The 18,492-nt window shown below is 45.8% G+C and overlaps 1 protein-coding gene across 4 annotated transcripts in view; it reads left to right on the top strand.

The window, feature by feature from the left end:
• Positions 1-13: 13 nt before the first annotated feature.
• Positions 14-18,492, top strand: part of TMEM104 (transmembrane protein 104) — a 45,106-nt gene continuing 26,627 nt past the window's right edge. The window contains exons 1-9 of one of the 4 annotated variants that reach the window (XM_055725219.1): positions 14-63; positions 793-870; positions 1,367-1,477; positions 3,467-3,588; positions 5,497-5,578; positions 6,524-6,626; positions 7,040-7,120; positions 11,514-11,613; positions 12,415-12,520. In XM_055725219.1, the coding sequence (XP_055581194.1) occupies positions 1,433-1,477; positions 3,467-3,588; positions 5,497-5,578; positions 6,524-6,626; positions 7,040-7,120; positions 11,514-11,613; positions 12,415-12,520 (639 nt within the window). In that variant the 5' untranslated portion in view covers positions 14-63; positions 793-870; positions 1,367-1,432. Of the gene's footprint in view, positions 64-792; positions 883-1,366; positions 1,478-3,466; positions 3,589-5,496; positions 5,579-6,523; positions 6,627-7,039; positions 7,121-11,513; positions 11,614-12,411; positions 12,521-18,492 lie in introns of all 4 variants that reach the window. The other 3 variants (XM_055725194.1, XM_055725201.1, XM_055725211.1) reach the window with 3 other exon arrangements.

Here is an 18,492-nt window from a genome sequence, read left to right as displayed (position 1 = left end):
GGCGGCGCGTGCGCGGTAAGTCCCGCGATGAGGGGGCGGGACCGCCGGCACGAGCCGCCGGCGGTGAGGTCGCGGGGGTCCCGGGGGGGTCCCGCAGCGGCGGGGGGGGGCGGGCCGGGCCCGTAGGCTGCGTGTGGGGAACGGCCCAGTGAGGGAGAGCGCGTTGCGAGGCCTGGGAGGGATCCTGGTTCGGGGTGGAGCCTGCGGAGGGTCCCGGCGCGGGGCGGGGGGGAGCTGGAGCCACCAGGCCCTGGCGGGAGGAGAAGGGCCTGGGCTTCCGGGGGGCTCTCAGCGCTGTGGGGGGCTCCGTGGCGGGGGGGGCGGGCAGGGGGGTGGGCAGGCAGCGCTGCCAGCTGGGGGGCAGTCCGGGGGGTGCCGGGAGGTGGCGAGGCCGGGGGGATCTGGAGGCCCGGGCAGGCTCCGGGGCAGGGCCCCTCCTGGGCCCGATGGGTGCCCGAGGCCTGTTGGCGGGCCCGGGGTCCTGCGGCTCGCTCTGGCTGTGGTAAACTTGGCTTCAGGGCCTTGAAGTCCCTTATAAACAGATGTTTGGCCTCTTCTTCTGAGGGCCGGTCTAGTTCTGACCCCAGTGAGCTCTGCTGCCTGCTTATTTCTGTCATCTAATGTGTGTGTGAGCTTATGAACTGTTTGGTTTTTTTAGTGCTATTAGCTTGTGAAGCCTGTACTGATTTGTCCCAGTTGGGATGGCTAAGCGGGATCATATATAGAAGTATGAGGAATTTGATAAAGCTCTTAAATCAACTATGGCTAATTATTGACTCCGAAATCTTTCAGACGGCTTGGCTTCTCCCCTCCTGTAGTTTTGCAAAGACGATGTGAAGTTCCCCAAATACTTCTGCTTTGGAAGCTTTGGTATGTGTAACGGTGCGTCTCTGGGTGTTTTTCATAGGTCCAGTATCTTAATTTGCCTACTTAGGTCTGTATTTGAGATTGAGGACAGGCGGTAGGCTGTTTTTTACTGCTTTAATTTCCAGGAAGCACGTGCTTTCTAAGAGTAGTAAGTGCATGAGAAGCAGCAGTACCAGATCATCCTCAAGGCAGGCATTCTTCCTCTTGAGGTTTTAGTGTCTGAAACATCCCCTCTGGCTGTTTGGGGAAGGTGAAGTTTGGCCATCCCATGAAAGAGCAGGGCCTTTTGGTTACTTTTAAATTAGCTTGAACAGGTACATGACCTTTTCATGGAGTATTGAAACAAGTGGTGCTGGTGAGTGGGGTGTATCTGCCTGAAGCGCAAGGTCCTGCTGAAATGTTCTTTTGTCCAAATATCAGAAGACGGATGTGCAAAAGCTGACTCATGAGTTCCTCCTCTTTCTGACAAAGCTAACACAACTTTCTGGTGTTTCTCTAGGTTAAAGGCAGTAGAAGTTGAAAACACCCTCCTCACTCTGCTCTGAGCGTCCCCAGCATCTTCAACATGGCTGGTGGTATTACTGATACAGGAGAGCTTTACTCTCCCTATGTAAGTCCTGCTGTTTGTGGCTCTGCTTGCAAGTTTTTTCAAAATCCTCTTCTCTCAACGTTCTGTTTTCATTTCCTGCTTCCCCACGGACATAACATGAATGTTTCAAGAGATGATGGAGGTCAAAGGGTACTTAAAATTTCTTAGCCCTTATAGATGGGGGGTTTTTGCATCACAGATTGCTTTATATAATGTAAAGGGATGGTGTCTGCTTAAGGCATAGTTGTAAAAGTGTTAAAAAGAGCTTCATGTCCATACCAGCTAATGCATCCTTCTCCCCGCTTTCCTAAATATTTTCTTAATGTTTTCATCAATCTGAATTGTCACAGGAAGCTAGCATAAACGGGGGGAATAGTGACATTGAAACTTATCCCACTTTGCTTCTCTTTTTTTACTTTAAGGAAGTCAGGGGAAAACATTATGTAAAGTTTACTTATTTGTGGCTGTTGTAGTAATTTGTTTTAAACCACTTCATTTAAAATCAGTCATCAAGATGTTTCTTCCTTGTAATGTGGTAGCGGGTGAAACTGCAAAGCCAATTACTGCTTCCCTATGTTACTGGAAATACTGGTTTTCATAGCCACAAGTGTGTATAGTGTCAGCTCTTAAAAACGGTGCTTTGTAAACAAGGTTTAGTCTTTTTTTCTGGAATGACTAAATATAGAATCAGTCCTGAAACCTGTATGCTGGCTTTCAAATGCTTTAAAACTTTAATCCCGGTATTGACAATTGAGTTTAGAAGAACTGAATATTAGGCTGCAGAAATAGGTCACAACTGTGAAAATGGAGAACAAGACAGTAACTGGGACGTCTGGACTCTAAAGGATTAGTGTCACCTGTTCTTATGTTATTATCTTAGTGTTGCATGAATTTCCTAGAGTCTAATCTCAAAGGCTATGACTTTTTCCTCTTTCCCTGAAGATGTCTAGCCAGACTGAACACACGGGTACCATTTTCATCTCTGTCTACTTGACCAAATTCAAGGAAAATCACCTGAAGTTTTTTTTCAGCAGTCTTTCTCTGAAGAGTAAGTCATGGCCCTGGGCACTTGAGTTGTGCTCAGGGAATGACAGCTCTGCCAGGTGAATGTGAAGAACTTTCCTGCAAACTGCAATGGCTGACTTTTTTTGTTGTTGTAGGAGACTTGTTGAATAACGAGTTTTCTGTGCTTATGTCAGTGAATGAAAGGCTTGCAGGGTACCTGGGGAGCAATCCTGATATTAATTGCTCCACGCCCAGAAAAGTGTACTCAGACGCAGTTCTTTACTGGCTGTCCTCTGGAGAGACTCTGACCTATATAAAAAATAAAAAGAACTTTGGGGCAATTTTTGATCATGAATGCAGCTAAATTTATAGTCAAGGTGGGTGGGTGGGGGTTGTCTTGTCCAGGTGCACAGTTATCTTTTGCCCCTGGGTAGAAAAAAGCTTTCTGCCAGAGAGGATGAAACCCTTTCCCTTCCAGAAGTAAAATCCCTTCTTCAGAATACGCTCCGCTGCTTACTGGTAAAATGGCAAGCAGGCTTTGAATTAGAATTCCGTTTGAATGTTTCCTGCTTACGAAGAATAAAGAACAACAAGAGATTCTGAAAGGTATCTATGTACGTAGCCATAGCTACTTAAATGTTCAGGTCAGAAAAGGAGAGACCCCCAACCCACAGTGTAGACACTTCTGGTAGCAGGCAGTGGATTTGAAAACAAACAGACAAAAAGCTCGCGCGCTTTCTAATTCTAAAAGTTAGAAAGAAATACAATATTGTAAAATAAATAGAAAAATGGAGAGGAATATCAGCTTCTCCAGAAATGTTCTGACACTCACTGGGTTCTCTTTAGTTATCAGTCCCCTCCGATATTCATTTTTAGCCTGGGCTTGCTCCCGCCCTGCTTGCTCGAAGATTGCGCTTTCCATTTAAATCTGCACATGTGAGGTGTCCTGGATGATCTTTGGCACAGCTGCAAACACTCATGTTGGATTTTGTGAATGGATTGCAGGTTGGTCTGGTTTACATGTTCAACCTCATCGTTGGAACAGGAGCTCTAACCATGCCAAAGGCCTTTGCAACAGCAGGGTGGCTTGTCAGCCTTGTTCTCCTAATGTTCCTGGGATTTATGAGGTAGGACATGAGAATGTGTCTTTAGGGGGTTGTGGGGCTTGGCTGGGTGGGGCTGTAAGGACAGTGCTAAGACTTTTGGTACTTTTCTGAGTGATCCCATCCCTCTACTGCTTTGAGCGTCGATCTCTGCAGTCGTGTTGCCTGTGGACCTTATTTGGAGGGATGCATTTTCTGACTGCCTGCAGTATGGTGCTATATCCCACTCCCTGGCTGATGGGAAAGACTTTTTCTACAGTCCAGAATCTTCTGGGACCTTTCTTCCAGCTTTCTTTTTCTGCTTTGTGACTTGCATGTGTGATGCAGACCTGTTGTGTTACCTTTCTCTTGGCTTCTGGCAGTGCTCTTGGCTTCAGGAGCATCAGGAAAAATTACTGAAAAATTGTTGTATAGCTGGGCCTGTGTTATTCCTGCCCCTGCCCCATTCCTGCTTAAGACCTTGGAGCTGGTGTCTTGATTTTCACGCTGGCTGGCCATGAGCTTCTGCCCAGCTGCCTTCCTGCTGGAGCAGCAGGTGGAGCTGAAGGCTGTTGATACGGCACTGATGTCTAAGTAGTTATTAATAGAATTGCCATCTTCTGACGGGCTGTGAATCCCTGCTTTCTCCTTGCTTGGTTTTAAAATAAAATAAACCAAAATCCCCTCCTGCCATTTGTAAGAATGGAATTTAGAAGTTCCTTTCTTGTCAGTAACCAATTCTATCAGCCTGAATGTGCCTTTGATTTGGAGGCAGCACTTTTTGGATCTGTTAGGTACTGCTATACAGAGGTGCTGTATCATCAGTACTGACTGTAGTAATGCTTGTAGTTCTCCACCTCAAAGCTGTAAGCTGCAAAGGCTTGATAAAATATAAACTGTGGGAGTACAGTAACTGGAAGTTTTAGAAGCAATTCCTTTTAGATATATCAGTTTAAAAGCCTAAATTCAATGTATGAAACTCAGCGCCAGCGGACAATCCAAGGTCAGCAGAAGAGCATAAACCTCCAAACATACATACCAAAATTGCACTGGATTAATCTGAAAAGATGCAGCTCAAAGTACTACATACACGCCTTGGCAGCTGCACTGCCTTGTTGCTTTTGTTCTGGCGCTTGTGACTTCCTCGTGCCCGCTGGGGACCCTTCAGTGCAAGAAGAGTCTGGGTGGAAATTGCTACATGGGCCTTGGGACAGGCTGCTTGCTTTTATTCTTGCAAGACTAATCTCTTATTTGAGCTTGGTAAGGGAGTCCAGTTCGTGAAGCAGTGAGAAACCACTTTAAAGCCTTAAATAAGATTGATTTGAGATTGTTGGTTTGTTTTTTGGTTGGGTTTTTTTTCCATTTTTTTTTTTTATTATAGGACTGGTTTTAGCTGAGATAATGATATTCCTTCCGTCAGTGGCTCTTACTGTTTCCCTGGACAGCTTTTCCTCGGCCTCCAGCAAAGTGTATTTGCATGCCTGTGTGATCTGCTCCTTGGTCTTGTATTGCTGCTTTGCTTCTCATGCCATTTGTAAGATCCTTTAAGGGACCATAGCAGCTTTGCCACAGACCCTAATAGGTAAGCTTCAGAATAGTATTGTGTTCGTCCTAGGCTCTAAAAGGAGGAAGGAAGCTTGCTTTCTAGTAAAGGGGGAAGTCCTGTAGCCTTCTTCAACTCAGAAACAGTAAGAAGGTGCCTTCCAGATACCCTTATATTTGAAGGCATGTTATATTTTACAGCATTTTGTGGTCCACTTGAACACCTTAAGCTCAAGAACAGAAGGGAGCAGCAAACTGAGATGAAACGCTGTACCAAAACCAGCACGCGTGTGTGTAGCTGGTGAAAAGGTTGTTTTTGTTTGTTTGCTCCTACGGACAGGTGGGAATAATTCTCTGTCTCCCTTCAATGACAGTTCTTGACTATTATTGATATCAATTTAATTTCTCTAGCTATATGACTACGACCTTTGTGGTGGAAGCCATGGCTGCTGCAAATGCCCAGCTACGATGGAAGAGAATGGAAAAACGCAAGGTTCGTGTGGGGTTTAATTTTCCAGTTTCTCTTTTTCTTTTATCCTGTAGGACTTGCCTGAGATACCTCTGCATCTTGGCCTTGCCTGATTAGTAACTCTAAAGGAATAAATTTCTACTGTACTTAACTTTGCCATATAAAATATGTCTGTTAGTTCCCTGTGGGGTTGCTCATTAAAGACAGGATTTTATGCTCCTTCTTTGAAAAATCTCTTGTGCTGTTCACATTTCTTACTGATTGTGCTCTCCTTGCCCAGAAGCGCTGCTCAGTGAATGTGTAGAGGTGGCAGCCAATATATTGGTGCCATTTGGAATGTGCTGAGATCTGTAAATCCTTGCTGATCTCGGGTCACTTAACAGGGACAGGCTGAAATGTCCTTGCTGTCACTTGGGCTGTATCCCAGGGAGTGGACAGTCCTGAAGTATGTCCCTGCCGTAAAACTTACTTGTGGCTTTTTGGATCCTGTCTTTAGTGGCTTTTCTGGATCAGTGCAGGGCGTAATTGTTTGTGCTGACTTAAACCCCTGCCTGTGTGATGGGAGGTTGGAGTTAGGAGCTAGACTGTTGTGTTCCGACTAGCTAAGACTATAATGTTTGGATTTTTTTTCTACTAGTTCGGCAGCCCTGCAGATCTGGTAGTTTCTATCTTCCTTGTGCCACATATCACTACACAAATTGGACACTGTTGCTGTGTGCATGGCCGAGGCTAGGATAGCGGAGCCTGTCACTCACTTCAGCCTGCCCTGCTAGTGCTCTCCTCTGCTCCCTGCAGCACCCCAAGGCTGGGCCAAGGGCTCCCTGGTGTTGCCTTTGCTTGCATGTCCTGCCCATCCCTGTTTGACACCTACCTTTGAGTTTCTGGAAGTGAGACCACGACACTGGGTGGTGCCACAGCCTGCACTGTGGGTAGCAGACATCTCATCAGTGGTCTGGTCTTTCCTTCCAGGAGGATGACGAGGATGAGGATTCTTCCTCTGGAGTATCTGACAGTGATGTTCTCCTCCAAGATGGCTACGAGCGAGCAGAGACACGACCCATCCTGTCAGTTCGTAAGTACCTAGTTCGTGCTTTCACTCAATCCAAGATCTTTTCTCTGCGGACGGTGTTGCAGTGGGCTCCAGCAAGTGGGGCAGAACTCTTCTGTCCATTTCACCCTTAATTCCACGTGCTCACATCCCAAAGTCCTGAGCACTTGCAAGATAAGACTCATTGAGAATTCCGTTCACCTTCTACAGTCTGATAAAGATCTCTTCCTTCTAGGTCACTAAGATGAGAACATCTTATTTTCAAAACACTTTTAAACTAGCTTCGGCAGAGTAATTGGACCAGTGACTCTGCAGCTATGGAGTCATATATACTGTCCTTCAAACTGTTGCTAGAGCTTCCTGAGTGTCTTCAGATAGTCTGGCCTCTGGGTTTATTGGAGGGACTGGTTGAAATACTTCTTGTTTTCACCTTGCAGAGAGACGTGGCTCACCCAATATCTTTGAAATCACCGAGAGGGTGGAAATGGGCCAGATGGCTTCCATGTTCTTCAATAAAGGTAAGTGATTCACATTTTCAGAAGTCCTGTCTCAGTGCCTGCTTCTTGGTGTGGGTTTGCATCCTGAGTTTGTGATGATTCCACCCCAAAGTGTTGTTCCTTCTCTCTGTGTACTGTATTCATCTCCCTGTGTGGTGTTTCTACGAAGTGGATTATTTATGGACTGAGTGGGCCAGAACCTGCAAGGAGGGGAAGGTGCTGTGGTGGTGGTAGTGGAACTAGCCAAAATACTGCAGGTTATAGGCCCAGTTTCTTGAAACAGGCGAGTGTAAGTCAGTGCCTCTTCTGACTGCCCTCAACCTGACTCTGAACTGCATCTATCCTTTGTGATCTCTGCTGTCTAAAGGAGTAGAGCCCAGCTGTCGTGTTTGCCGGTTCCATCTTGGCTGTAGCATTTGAGAATGAGACTTTTTGGCTTCCCTGAACCCCATCAGTATCGGTCTGAAGGGAAGAGCTACTTCTGGGGAGAGCTGTTGCAAATTGCATGTATCTGGATAGTCACCAAGAGAGCTGCTGGGGCGTGAACTGCTGAGAGAGTCCCTGGTGTGCGTATGATTGGCAGCTGTCTTGTCTTTTTGCTTTTAAATGTCTCCTGTATGCCAGGGAACAAACTTGTAACTGTACTGCAGTAAAGCCATATCCATTGCTGCATGTGATAGAAATGCAAACTACAATGTTAGGTATCCTGAGTAAAACAGTACACTTTAACTGCTGTGCTGGGCCAGAAAATCATCAGACACAATGGTTGTGCAGTTTGGAGCCTGTCAGGCCCCATTTCTTGTGGAAAGCGACATTTTCTCTTGCTCACTGGCCACCTTACAAAGATGTGATGGGCTGGTTTTTTCCACTACCATTACATCACTTCATGCCAGTGTAAGACTGTTGCCTCTGAAGGACAGCTGGGCTTAAGGAGTGAAGATTCTTTGAACTATATTTCTAATTTTGAAGCCCAATTGAAAAAAAACCTTTTTAATTTCCCTGCATGCCTCTTCTGGGCCTTTGTAGGTTTAAATCACTTAAGACTATCAAAATAATCCACCTTGGATCAGGCTGCCACTTTTCTGGTCAGAGAAGAGGAGAGGTGACTTGAGTGCAAGTTGGGGACTCAGAATCTCCTTGTTCCAAGTCTTGCCTGTAGCACTGGGTTGCTCTGTCTTTAGGCAGGTTTTCTTGCTTGTATGCTTTGTCATCTGAAAAGCACTGCGAACGCTTCCTCATCTGTCATCCTCTGGGAAGTAATATTTGGGAAGTGCTTTGAGAAGCACCGTGTAACAGCGTAGCAGTATTGCTGATGATTCAGCTGTAGAGGCCAGTTTGGCCACAGGAGGGGTGCAGGGTCACAGGAGGCAAGAGTGCTCTCTCCCGTAAGCAAGTTCTGGAAGGCCCCAGCTGTGCTGTGCTTCACAGGGGCTGGTAAGGGCCCCCCAGGTGCCTGGGGCTGCTGCCCTTGGGCCACTCCACCTTGGTGGTAGCAAGGGCTGGGCCAGCACACTCTGCCTGCTCTGCTGTGTGCTCCCGGCAAAGGCAAGGACTGCTCTGTCCTGGCAGTCCTAATCCTGCTTCTTAACATGGCTTTAGCCAGAGCTATCTGATTTCTGTGTTAGAGATCCTCCCCAGGACCTACTCCATGCAAAGGGATGAATCCCTCTGTGGGAAGGCAGCTGGAGCAGCTGCAGGTCATAGCTTGAAACCACTTGTGACTTCCAGATGGGGTGAGATACACGCAGCAAAGGGGCTGGGGCAGCTGTAACTCGTTTGCTGCTTTCCCTTCTGTGCTCAGCGGTGAGGCTCTACCCCTGTACTGTTGCTGAGTCTTAGTTCTGAAACACTGTCTGGTCTGCTGAGCAGCTGCAGAGAAGAGACAAGCGGAGTGCCTCCCTCTGCAGAGCCTTGCTGAGGGGCTTCCTTCCGACAGTTGCACAGAAAGGCCTTCAGTTAGGGCAGTTGCTCAGTGACCAGTTGGTGCTGCCTAGTGCTGAGAAACTTGGCCACACTTGGGAAGTCCCAGCTCCAAGCACCAACTTCTGGTGGGTTCACAGCTACCAACTGTCTGGGTAGGTTTTTGCTTACAGTGTACAAAGCATGGATCCAAACCCAAGGTGTCTGAGGGCGTTACAGCCTTCAGAGGTAAGGCTGGTGAGAGCTTTGCAATAGTTCTCAAAGCCTCCGATTTCTAGCAAGTTCTCTGTTCCTTTTGACTGATTTTTATTTTCAGCAATCTGACAGGAGTTGAATCTGCAGTCCTGGGAGGTAAGCTGGGGATAAATCTCCATTTCAGACTGTCTACTTTCTTAAAGGGAGCTGACTTAGGTTTAGGCTGTGAAGGGCCTGTGTGCTCTTTTAAAAGTGCTGGCTCTGAAGCACTGCTTTTTATTTATTTATTTTGCAATGTTGGGTGCTTTCTTCTGGGACTGAGCAGTCATTTATTGCAATAATGGATTCTAGGCACATCTATCATGCTGTTTCCCCACAGGAAGTCATTGATTTTTTTTTCCCCCCCTGTTTTGTGTCCAGTAATGAAAGTATTGATTAGGGAGGGTCAGCAGCAGTTTATAAAAGAACTGATGCTAAAGTCTTTCTGTCTTCGGGAGGATGGGTTTGGGAGAGGACTGTTACCTGGGCTTCCCACAGACAGAGAAATCTGCACTGAAATGGGGATGTAGTGTGTGCTGGTGGGTACCTGGTGGTGCTGCTGTAGCTTAGCTGGTCATGTTGGCCTTATTTTGGGGGTGGGGTGCAGCTGAGGCCCAAGACCAGTAGCAGACCCCAAAACAGAATCTAGATCTGGGTCTGTGTAGTCCTGTGCTTAGTGTGTCTTGCAGCTTCTGTCCTATGCCAGATATCTGTTACAATAACCTTCAACCTTTCTTAATGGGAAATTGGAGAAGACTAATAGGTAGTTTGCCATCGTCAGAACAATGCAGAGACTCCTTAACCATCTTAAATCTTTCACAGAGGAAGAAAACAAGGGGGGAACTATATGAAGTGATCTGACAGTTCTTGCAAGGTCTCAGTTTGTTAGACAAACCCAGGAACAACTCTGGGAGTACTGGCTTAGTTTGCTGCTTTCCAGAAGTAAGGAAGATTCCTTGCTGCTTTCCCAATACAGGCCTTTTGTTTAGGAATATTTTATGCTAAGTAGGCTCAGCATATTGAACAATTTATTTAAACGAAGGAGAATGCCTATTAATGTTTTGTGACATCCAGAGATCCAGTGCCATCCAGTATGATGGCAAAACGTGGTAAAACTCTGGGGCATCCAAGCACTGTAGCAATATTAGACTGCATTCCTGCAGTGATGCTGTCCTTGTTTGATAGTTGTCACGTGTGAAGCTTGGAGAGGTGAACTGATTTACTGCAGCTGTATTGTGATGCCACCTGATGCTTAATCCTAACTTGAAAGTATGGGCAGGTTCCTTGAACTGTTTTGCTTCAGCTTCCTAAATGAAACAAATCTGAGGCTTTTTTTTTTTCTTGTAGCTCACCTGTCTCTGAACTAAAATATGTTCAGCTTTTCCTCAGTGAGATTTATACTGACAAGTTCGGAAGAAGAGAATCTTGGGGTGTCATTGAGCATTTTTTTTTCTCTCTGCAGTTTTTAGCTGTCCACAGCAGTGTTGTCTTGTGCCCCAGTAAGGCTATTCTATGCACCCAAGTAACTTGTGTAAGATGTTTTTAATAAGTGAAGGCAGGGCAAGCTTTAAAAAGCAAAAAATACCAACAAAAAAAACCCACCCAAAAAGCCAGAATGGGGCAGAAATAGCATGCATGTGGCAGTAGGGTAAAAGAGTTGCAGAAACAGTTTAAAGCTTTGCAGGTTTGAACTTGGCTCGAGTTGCTGACAGTAAGGGATCTCCCAAAGTAGTTCCATTTTCAGCCTTGTGGAACCTGAGCTCTGCAGGGCAAAATCCCTCATGTTAATAAGGTCCTGCAGGTTTGCAAGCAGAGGGTTTGGAATCGGCAGAGACTTAAAAACATTTCTCTTCATTTCGCCGTTTGTCAGGCTGCACTCAGACCAAGTCTGTGAGCATCAGCTAGGTGTTTGCCTGTGGCTGTTTCAAGTTGACACCTTCATCTGGCAGATGACTTATGTGAGACCTGTTGGTCTTGACCAGCAACTGGATGACAGGCTTGGACTTGGGGGCCTGGTGTCAGGGCCAGATATTGAAGGAAGCAGAGTTTAGCTCTGGGGCACCTCATGTCCTGTCAGTTCCTGTGCTGCGGCTAAGTTCCTTCAGTTGTTGCTGTGACCCTTGGGTGGAGTTTGCTGCAGAAGGTAGTAAACTATGGAGGAAAATGCTGGTGATTTATTTTTAAGACCTTGAAAATTTTTTATGTACTTGCAAGTGCAGAGTTTGATTCCCTGTGTACTCTGCTGTCTCTTTTCCTGCAGTGGGTGTCAACCTCTTCTATTTCTGCATAATCATCTACCTCTATGGAGACCTGGCAATCTACGCAGCAGCTGTACCGGTCTCTCTCATGCAAGTGACCTGGTAAGTGTGCTTACTGCTGTGGGATTGTGTACTGACAGAGAAGAGAACAGGCTTTTGGGTTTGATGGGGTGATAAGGCTGACTAGGATTAGCTCTACTTTCTGAACAACAGAGTGGAGAAGTGACTCAAGGATAGCTCATCGCTTGTGGGTGGTAAGGTGAAGTTGGTTTATATTCCCCACCCGAGTGCCTGCTGCCTGCCTGGAAAGTAGCCTGACCTGATTTCAGATGAGTCCTCAGGTGTGAAGAACTTGCAGCTTCAGTGGTTGCAGACACAGGACTTGTTGCTTAATAGCTTGACTGCACACAGAGTATTGCAATATTTTAGCTTTTCTGTTTCTTTGGGTAAGAGCTGAGAGGTGTGATGCTTACCAAGCTTATAACCAGTGAGTGGTGACACTGTGTGGCCTTAGGTCTGGACTGAGAGCAGTCTCTTTCTCAAAGAAACAGATAATGAAGCAGTTTGATTTGATCAAATCTGGACTGGGCTGGATTTGGTCTCATGACTTGGAAATGGAAAATCTCAGTGATCCATATATGACCTAAACTTGCTAGCTTGATGACCAAATGTCCAAACTTGCAAGTACTGCAGGCAGTCCAAGAATTTGCCTGTATGTGTGGTACTCAGTGACTTGTTCTGTTACACAGTCCAGAAAATATAAGGATGGAGGATGTTCAGGGAGGGAGAGGAGGAATGGATACTTCAGGTCTCTGATCATTCTTTTTCCTTGCATGCAGGAGAGGGGAAGACCTCTGGTAGGAGTTAATTACTGCCTTTTGTTTCTCACTCCTTTCCCAGTAGTGCCACTGGCAACCATTCTTGCAGTGTTGGAGATGGCACAAAGTATAACGACACAGACAAGTGCTGGGGGCCAATTCGACGGATTGATGCTTACAGACTGTATCTGGTGAGTTTGTGAAACTGGGCTGACAGTTATTACCATTTAAACTTTGCTTCTAGTGAATAGAGATTTTTTTTTTCCTGTAGGGGTGATGTGGCTCAAGTGAACAACAGAGGTGTGAAGCTTTTGGTTCAGTCTGACCTTTTTGGCCAAATACCCCCCTCTATTCTTGGTGACATGGCTGTGCATTAATTTGGTGGCCATTGGAATGATCCTTATGATTTTGAGTTTAAGTAGAGTTCTGTCCTTGTTGTGTAGTTTTATATTGCTTAAGCAGGTGATATGTCCGTGCCAAAGGGTGGGGTTTTTTTCAGTATTTGGCTGAGTAATTGTTGCTTTGAGGTAATTGTCAATATACTGGAGTATACTAAGCTCTCTTGACTGCATTCTTTATGTGACTAAAATTGTTCATGCTGCAGGAGAATCTGCTTTTTGAGAGATGATAGAAACAGTCCCCTTAAACATTATCCAGTGCTATATGCTGCTTTAGTAATAGCTTTGTCTAGTTTAGGGTTGTCTATTGCATCTATTACTGTGCTGTGGTGCTGCTGTGAAATGAAGGTTTTTCCCAAAGGATGATGAATGCTGCTTCTCTTGAGCTTGGGGAGAATTCAGCACTTGTACTTGGAGACAGATGTCAGCAGGGCAAAATGAGAAGAGGGAGGTATGCAAGTGCTGCATAGTGTGGCTTCTGTTAAGGGTCCCAGTGAAACTTAAGAAAAAAGAGTGAAGGTGGCTGTGTGTGTGTGTAGAGGACGCGGGGGTAAAGACTGTTTGAAGCAATTTTGCAGTTAGTACACTTTGGACATGCACTGGCTCACATCCCTGAGCGCACTTGTTCCAGCATTATTGCAAAAGTAAGAGCTGGGCCTCAAAAATATTAGTGAATGTCAAAGCCTAGTTAATTATTTAAGAGAAATATTGCTTTATTAAGTTGTGTCTTGGTCTGTTTCTTTAAAACTTCCAGAAGATTGAAGATTTCCTTCCTGAATTTCAATAACTCTCCCTGACCCAGCAGAAGGAGCTAGTCAGAAAAGGCAGACATGCATTAATTACTGCCTCCATCTCTCGGATATTATGTCTATAATTCATGAAGATAATTGTTGTTAAGGCTTGAAAAATTAAAAAAATTAAGACTGTGTAAGCATTAGACTTGCCGTCTGTGTACATAACTCAGAGGAGCTTTTCCCTCTGCTTGTCTCCTCTTGCGGATTTGGAGAATAAATATCTGCAAAGTCTTTGGTAGTGGTTAATCCTTCTCTGCTCAGTAATTGAGATGAGGGTTTTGGTGCTTTCCTCTGCTCGCCCTTAGAAGTAGGGAGGGGTTGTTTGTGGGAGAACATACCAGTCTGTAGCGGGTTACTGGAGTGGGGCAGTTCCCACAATCACTATTTTCAGGAGGCTGCTGGGTGTCAGCATTACCTCCAAGTTGGGGTTTTCTGTTAAGGTCTCTAGTGCTTCTTACTGGGTGAGTATGGGAGTAAACTGGTACTTGTTCTACCTCCAGCTCTGCTGGTCCCACTCCCTGCTTGACTTGTGTGGGTTTTATTCTCCAGAAAACAATGATGATGACAATTTCCCTAGAGAGGGATGAGAGATATAATTATTTATAAAATGTTCAGACCACAGTACTGATGCTGTCTTCAAGTTTGGGCTGCCTCTGAAGTGACTGCGCTGGTTAATATTTTTTCCCCTGCTGTCCTGTTTGCAGGGACTAGTGACCAGTAGTAGCTCTTAAACTCTCTGAGAAACCTGGGGATGGGAGGGCAGCCGTAAGAAGTTGCTTTTTGATAAATTTATCAATATTATCAGTAAAAATACCAATTTTTAAAAAAATTTGGTAGCAAAACGCTGTAACTATCCCTGCAAATTTTGTCCAAGCTTCTTGTGCAATAGAAGTGGAGTCTTGAACATGCAAGAAAAGCAGAACCCAGCCTGTCTGAAGGGGAAAAGGAAGCATGAAAGTGAGGAGCGGTGAGATTCATCAAGAGCATAGCTATTCTCTAGTTCCCCAGGGGATCATACGCATAAAGCGCTTGCTCTGTTTTCTTGACTTTTCCTTTTTTTAGAATTCTTGCTTGTTGGAATAATTCAGATTCCATGTTTCAGTGGACAAACAAGGTCTCTTTTTGCAGGCTAAGTTCCCCTGTGGCAAGGGGACAGATGGACACTGTGATCCCAAAAGAAAGCAGCCGAGTTTTTGGATCAGCCCTTTTGTCCTAGATGCCTGCCTCTAGTTTTCTCAGCTCTTCTTAGTACTGTATGTAGGTTTAAGTGACTTTTAGGAGCAAGATGGGTGGATGTAACTGGAACCTCTTTCTAGTTCCAGTGAACCAGGTCTCTGGATGTAGTGTTCTTTTTTTCAGTCTGTGCATGACCCCGCAGAGAGCCTTTTTTGGACTACCAGGAGAAATAATCTATTTGAGGTTTTCTGGGAAAATGGTGCCAATGGGAGCTCTCTTGTGCCAAGTACCACTAGTCTGCCAAAGATCTGTGCTGCCTTCCTCCTGTCAACTCTTTCTCTCCCAATGCTATGTCGTCTTTTCAGCAAAACCCATTTCAAACATTGACTCTTCAAGCTGGGGATGGAAAAGGGAATAATGACTGATGTAGAAATCCTATTTCATGCTTTATTGTCCAGAAAGGCCTCTGGAAGCTGTCTCTGCTCAGATCATTGTGAATGGAAGCTGAAAACTATGTACATAATGAGAATATTTAGACAGATTAAATTCTTCTCTTGAGACTTGCTTGTCTGTGCAGCATCTTTATTGCTATTCCAGAATTTCACACCTAAGTGTGACTGCAGTCTTCAGAGACCACTAGGCCCCTATTAACCTTTGTCTGAACAAATGGCTATCTTGCTTCTTGTTTGTAAATTGCCTTGGAAAATAAAGGCTTGCAAAACAAATAAGTGAAGGCAAGTGCAGCACATACCAAAATAGACTTTTACTCCTGTCCCATCACTTGCTGCTAATATTTGCCTCCTCTTTGAGACCATAGGAGTCCCAGGAGGTTTAAGAGGTGAGTCTTGCTGTGCTCACGCCTGTTGAGGGCAAGATCACGCAAGACACGTTGGCTGGGGGAAAGGCATGTGTTAGATGGCCCAGTGACCTTGTTGAAGGCAAGCACTGATTACAGTTAAAGCAGATCGATGGCTTTCTATCTTTGCTTCAGATCCATCACCATGCTGTCATGTCCTCGACAGCTGAAGTGACTCCTGAGTCCCTTGGCTGTCTGGATGGCAGTGCTAAGGACAGGGTTGAGTTCTCTGTGCTGAATGCACACTTCAGTACAGTCGCTTTATCATGCTTTCTGTAAGGTCAGCTGGGTATCTTCTGTGTAAGCTGCAGGGAAGGGGCAGCGGATTTAAGTTTCAGATCTTTCATCATAATACTTTCTTGTCTTTTTCTTCCAGTGATGTAAGAATGTGACATGATAGTCCCTGTTTCTAGAAAGCAGATACTGAGATAAATAAGAGATTAAATCCTGGGGATCAGCAGCCATTCAGTGTGTCTGATCCAAAATACATTCATGACCTGGCAAACGGCGCTTCTCTTCTGCACCAGGGCAGACATTGTAGCTGAAACCTCTACTCTCTTCTCAGCCCTCCTCTTCTGGCAGTTCGGGGCATCGTATCTTCCCATGATGGAAAGGAAATGGCTTAAATTCTCAGGGGGAATCGTATGCCTTTCAGAAGGGGCACTGGCACAGGTACTTCTGGTAGCCTGGCTCGGTAGCGCGTCAAAGCTACCAGGTGCATCTGTTCTGTCTGAGTCTCTGTTGGTTTTTTAGCTGATTGGGAAAGGGATGCGGCATCCACTTTTGCCGGTTCACAGATGCTGCAGTATCGTAGGCAGCCCAGCGGGTGCAGGCCGAGCGAAGATGGGAGCGCAGATGGTTTAATGGAGATTATCCCAGTTGGAAACGTGCTTGTGCAGTGAATAAAATGAGCGGGCTTGCAGGCGCTTACTGTCCCTCTTCAGGAGGGGACAATGTCACCCCAGCCTGACACTCTGATCAGAATACCCAGCAACCAGAGCGGGGCTGGGCTGCAGCTGCGGGAGGCTGTGCAGGGGGGTGAGGAGGTAGTCTGAGGACATGTACAATTGCTCAGTGCCAGCAGAACTTAATCGGCAAATGCAAAGGCTGAACCAATAAGTGTTGGTGTAGATCCTGTCTGCCTCGGTGCGGTGCTGCCTTCCTGGCCCTCTCCGGCTGTAGGCTGGAGTGCTGTGCTTTGTGCCGCTAGCGTATGTGCTCTGCCTCCCTCCTCAGCATTTCTCCTTCCTGACTGTGCCGCGTGTGTGTGTGCGCAGCCCCTGCTCTGGGTAAAAGTGTCTGACTCTTACTGTCAAAACGGATCTTTCCAGATACATGTGCCTGTGCTAGGGCAGTTTTACCAGCTTGTTCGGTGCCTGAGACTCTTGTGGCCTCTCTGTCTGTGGTTGCCTTTTGGCCTCCGTGGGCTTGCTTTGTGGGTTTTGGTTTTATTTCTTACCCCCCGGCAGTGATATGAGGGGAGCCCTCATGGCAGTTCTTGAACATCCATGCTTGATCTAAGCTGTCTCTTGCCAACTGGGAGCTGGAGAGACAGAGCTGGAGCAGCGCTGCAAGCAGAGTGCTTCTTCCAAGGACACCTGGGTTTGCTCCACTTGTTCCCTTTGCAGCAAGTGCTTTTCCTCTACCCTGCCTTCCTCAGCTGTGCCCTGCAGCAGCATCCGGTAATAAATGGGTCACAGCTGCTGTCTCCTGGATATTCTTACAGGTCTCGGTGTCTAGAGACCTTGAGAACCAGTAGTGGGGATGGTAGCTGCTTCAGTGGCAGGTGTCTGGAGCAGGGAGGGCTGATTTCACAGCACATCAATCAGAAAGGTTTGGGGTGCTTGCCTTGGCCTCCCAGAGTGAGCCAGGGGAAAGGAAGAAAAACTGGTGCAAGTTTACCCTGCTGGTGTGAAGCAATCATCTTGTTTAAATAAATTGCTTAAACTGTAGCATTGTTATGGTCCAGGTTACCCCAGCTTACAGTAAGGATGCAGCAGGACTTGGGCACTATTAGCATGTACCCTACATATCCTATGAGAAGTTATTCATGGCAAGACCTTCTTGCCAAAGATATTGCATTATATTCCTTACCTCAAATGCTCTGATGTGTTTTATTATGATACTGACGTGGAAACAGATGTATAACAAAGGCAGCTGCTACTTCTGTGCATAGATGCAGTTCTGAAAGCCTTCAAAATAAGGAAAAACCTCTCACGAGTCCAGATTATTATGCCATTTCTGTATGTACAGGCACCTGAATTTTGAGCTATTGCTGTCACAGCAGAGGAATTAGTACTGCATTAAGCATAAATATCAGTAGCCCTAACTGTTACAGGTGCCTCTGAAATACAGCTTTTCTTGGCTAAAAGCCCTGTCTCGGAGGCTGATTGGAGTGTTCTTACGCCTCTCATCTAGTCAGCTTCCAAAAAGTAAGGTCAGTTAAGCTGCTGCTCTGCTCTAGAGTGGCTGAAGAAGGACAGGAGCCAAGTTTGTTGGAAATAAATGGTGTCTGGACGTGGGATGGGAAGACAATTCTCATCTTTTTTTTTTTATGTGAAACTAATAAGGTTGAAATTGTTATACAGCCTTGTTAATACGGCATAAATCCTGCCTCCTTCATCCTGGTCTATTCTTCTGTGAGCTTGTCAATAAATTCTTTCAATTGCTTACTCATCATATGCCTGTGACAGATAAACTAGCTCTTTCAGAGTTTCCCACACCCCTTGTATTTCCTAATGCAAAGGGAACTTCAGATAATGATTGGCCTTGTATATAAGAGGTTTTTCCTGACCTGGCAGGAGGAGAGGCAGATGAGTGCAGTGTTGTGAAAGTAGAATATAAACTTCTTGTACTAGTGACCTAAGAGCTGGAGTTCAGCTTCTGATGTGTGATTTTTCTTGCTTTCCTTGTAACTGATGCATTTTGAGTGAAAAACA

Source organism: Falco cherrug, chromosome 1, assembly GCF_023634085.1.
Source record: "Falco cherrug isolate bFalChe1 chromosome 1, bFalChe1.pri, whole genome shotgun sequence".
Taxonomy (NCBI): Eukaryota; Metazoa; Chordata; class Aves; order Falconiformes; family Falconidae; genus Falco; species Falco cherrug.
Note: the sequence above shows the minus strand (reverse complement) of the source record. Positions and strands in the feature narration are given on the sequence as shown.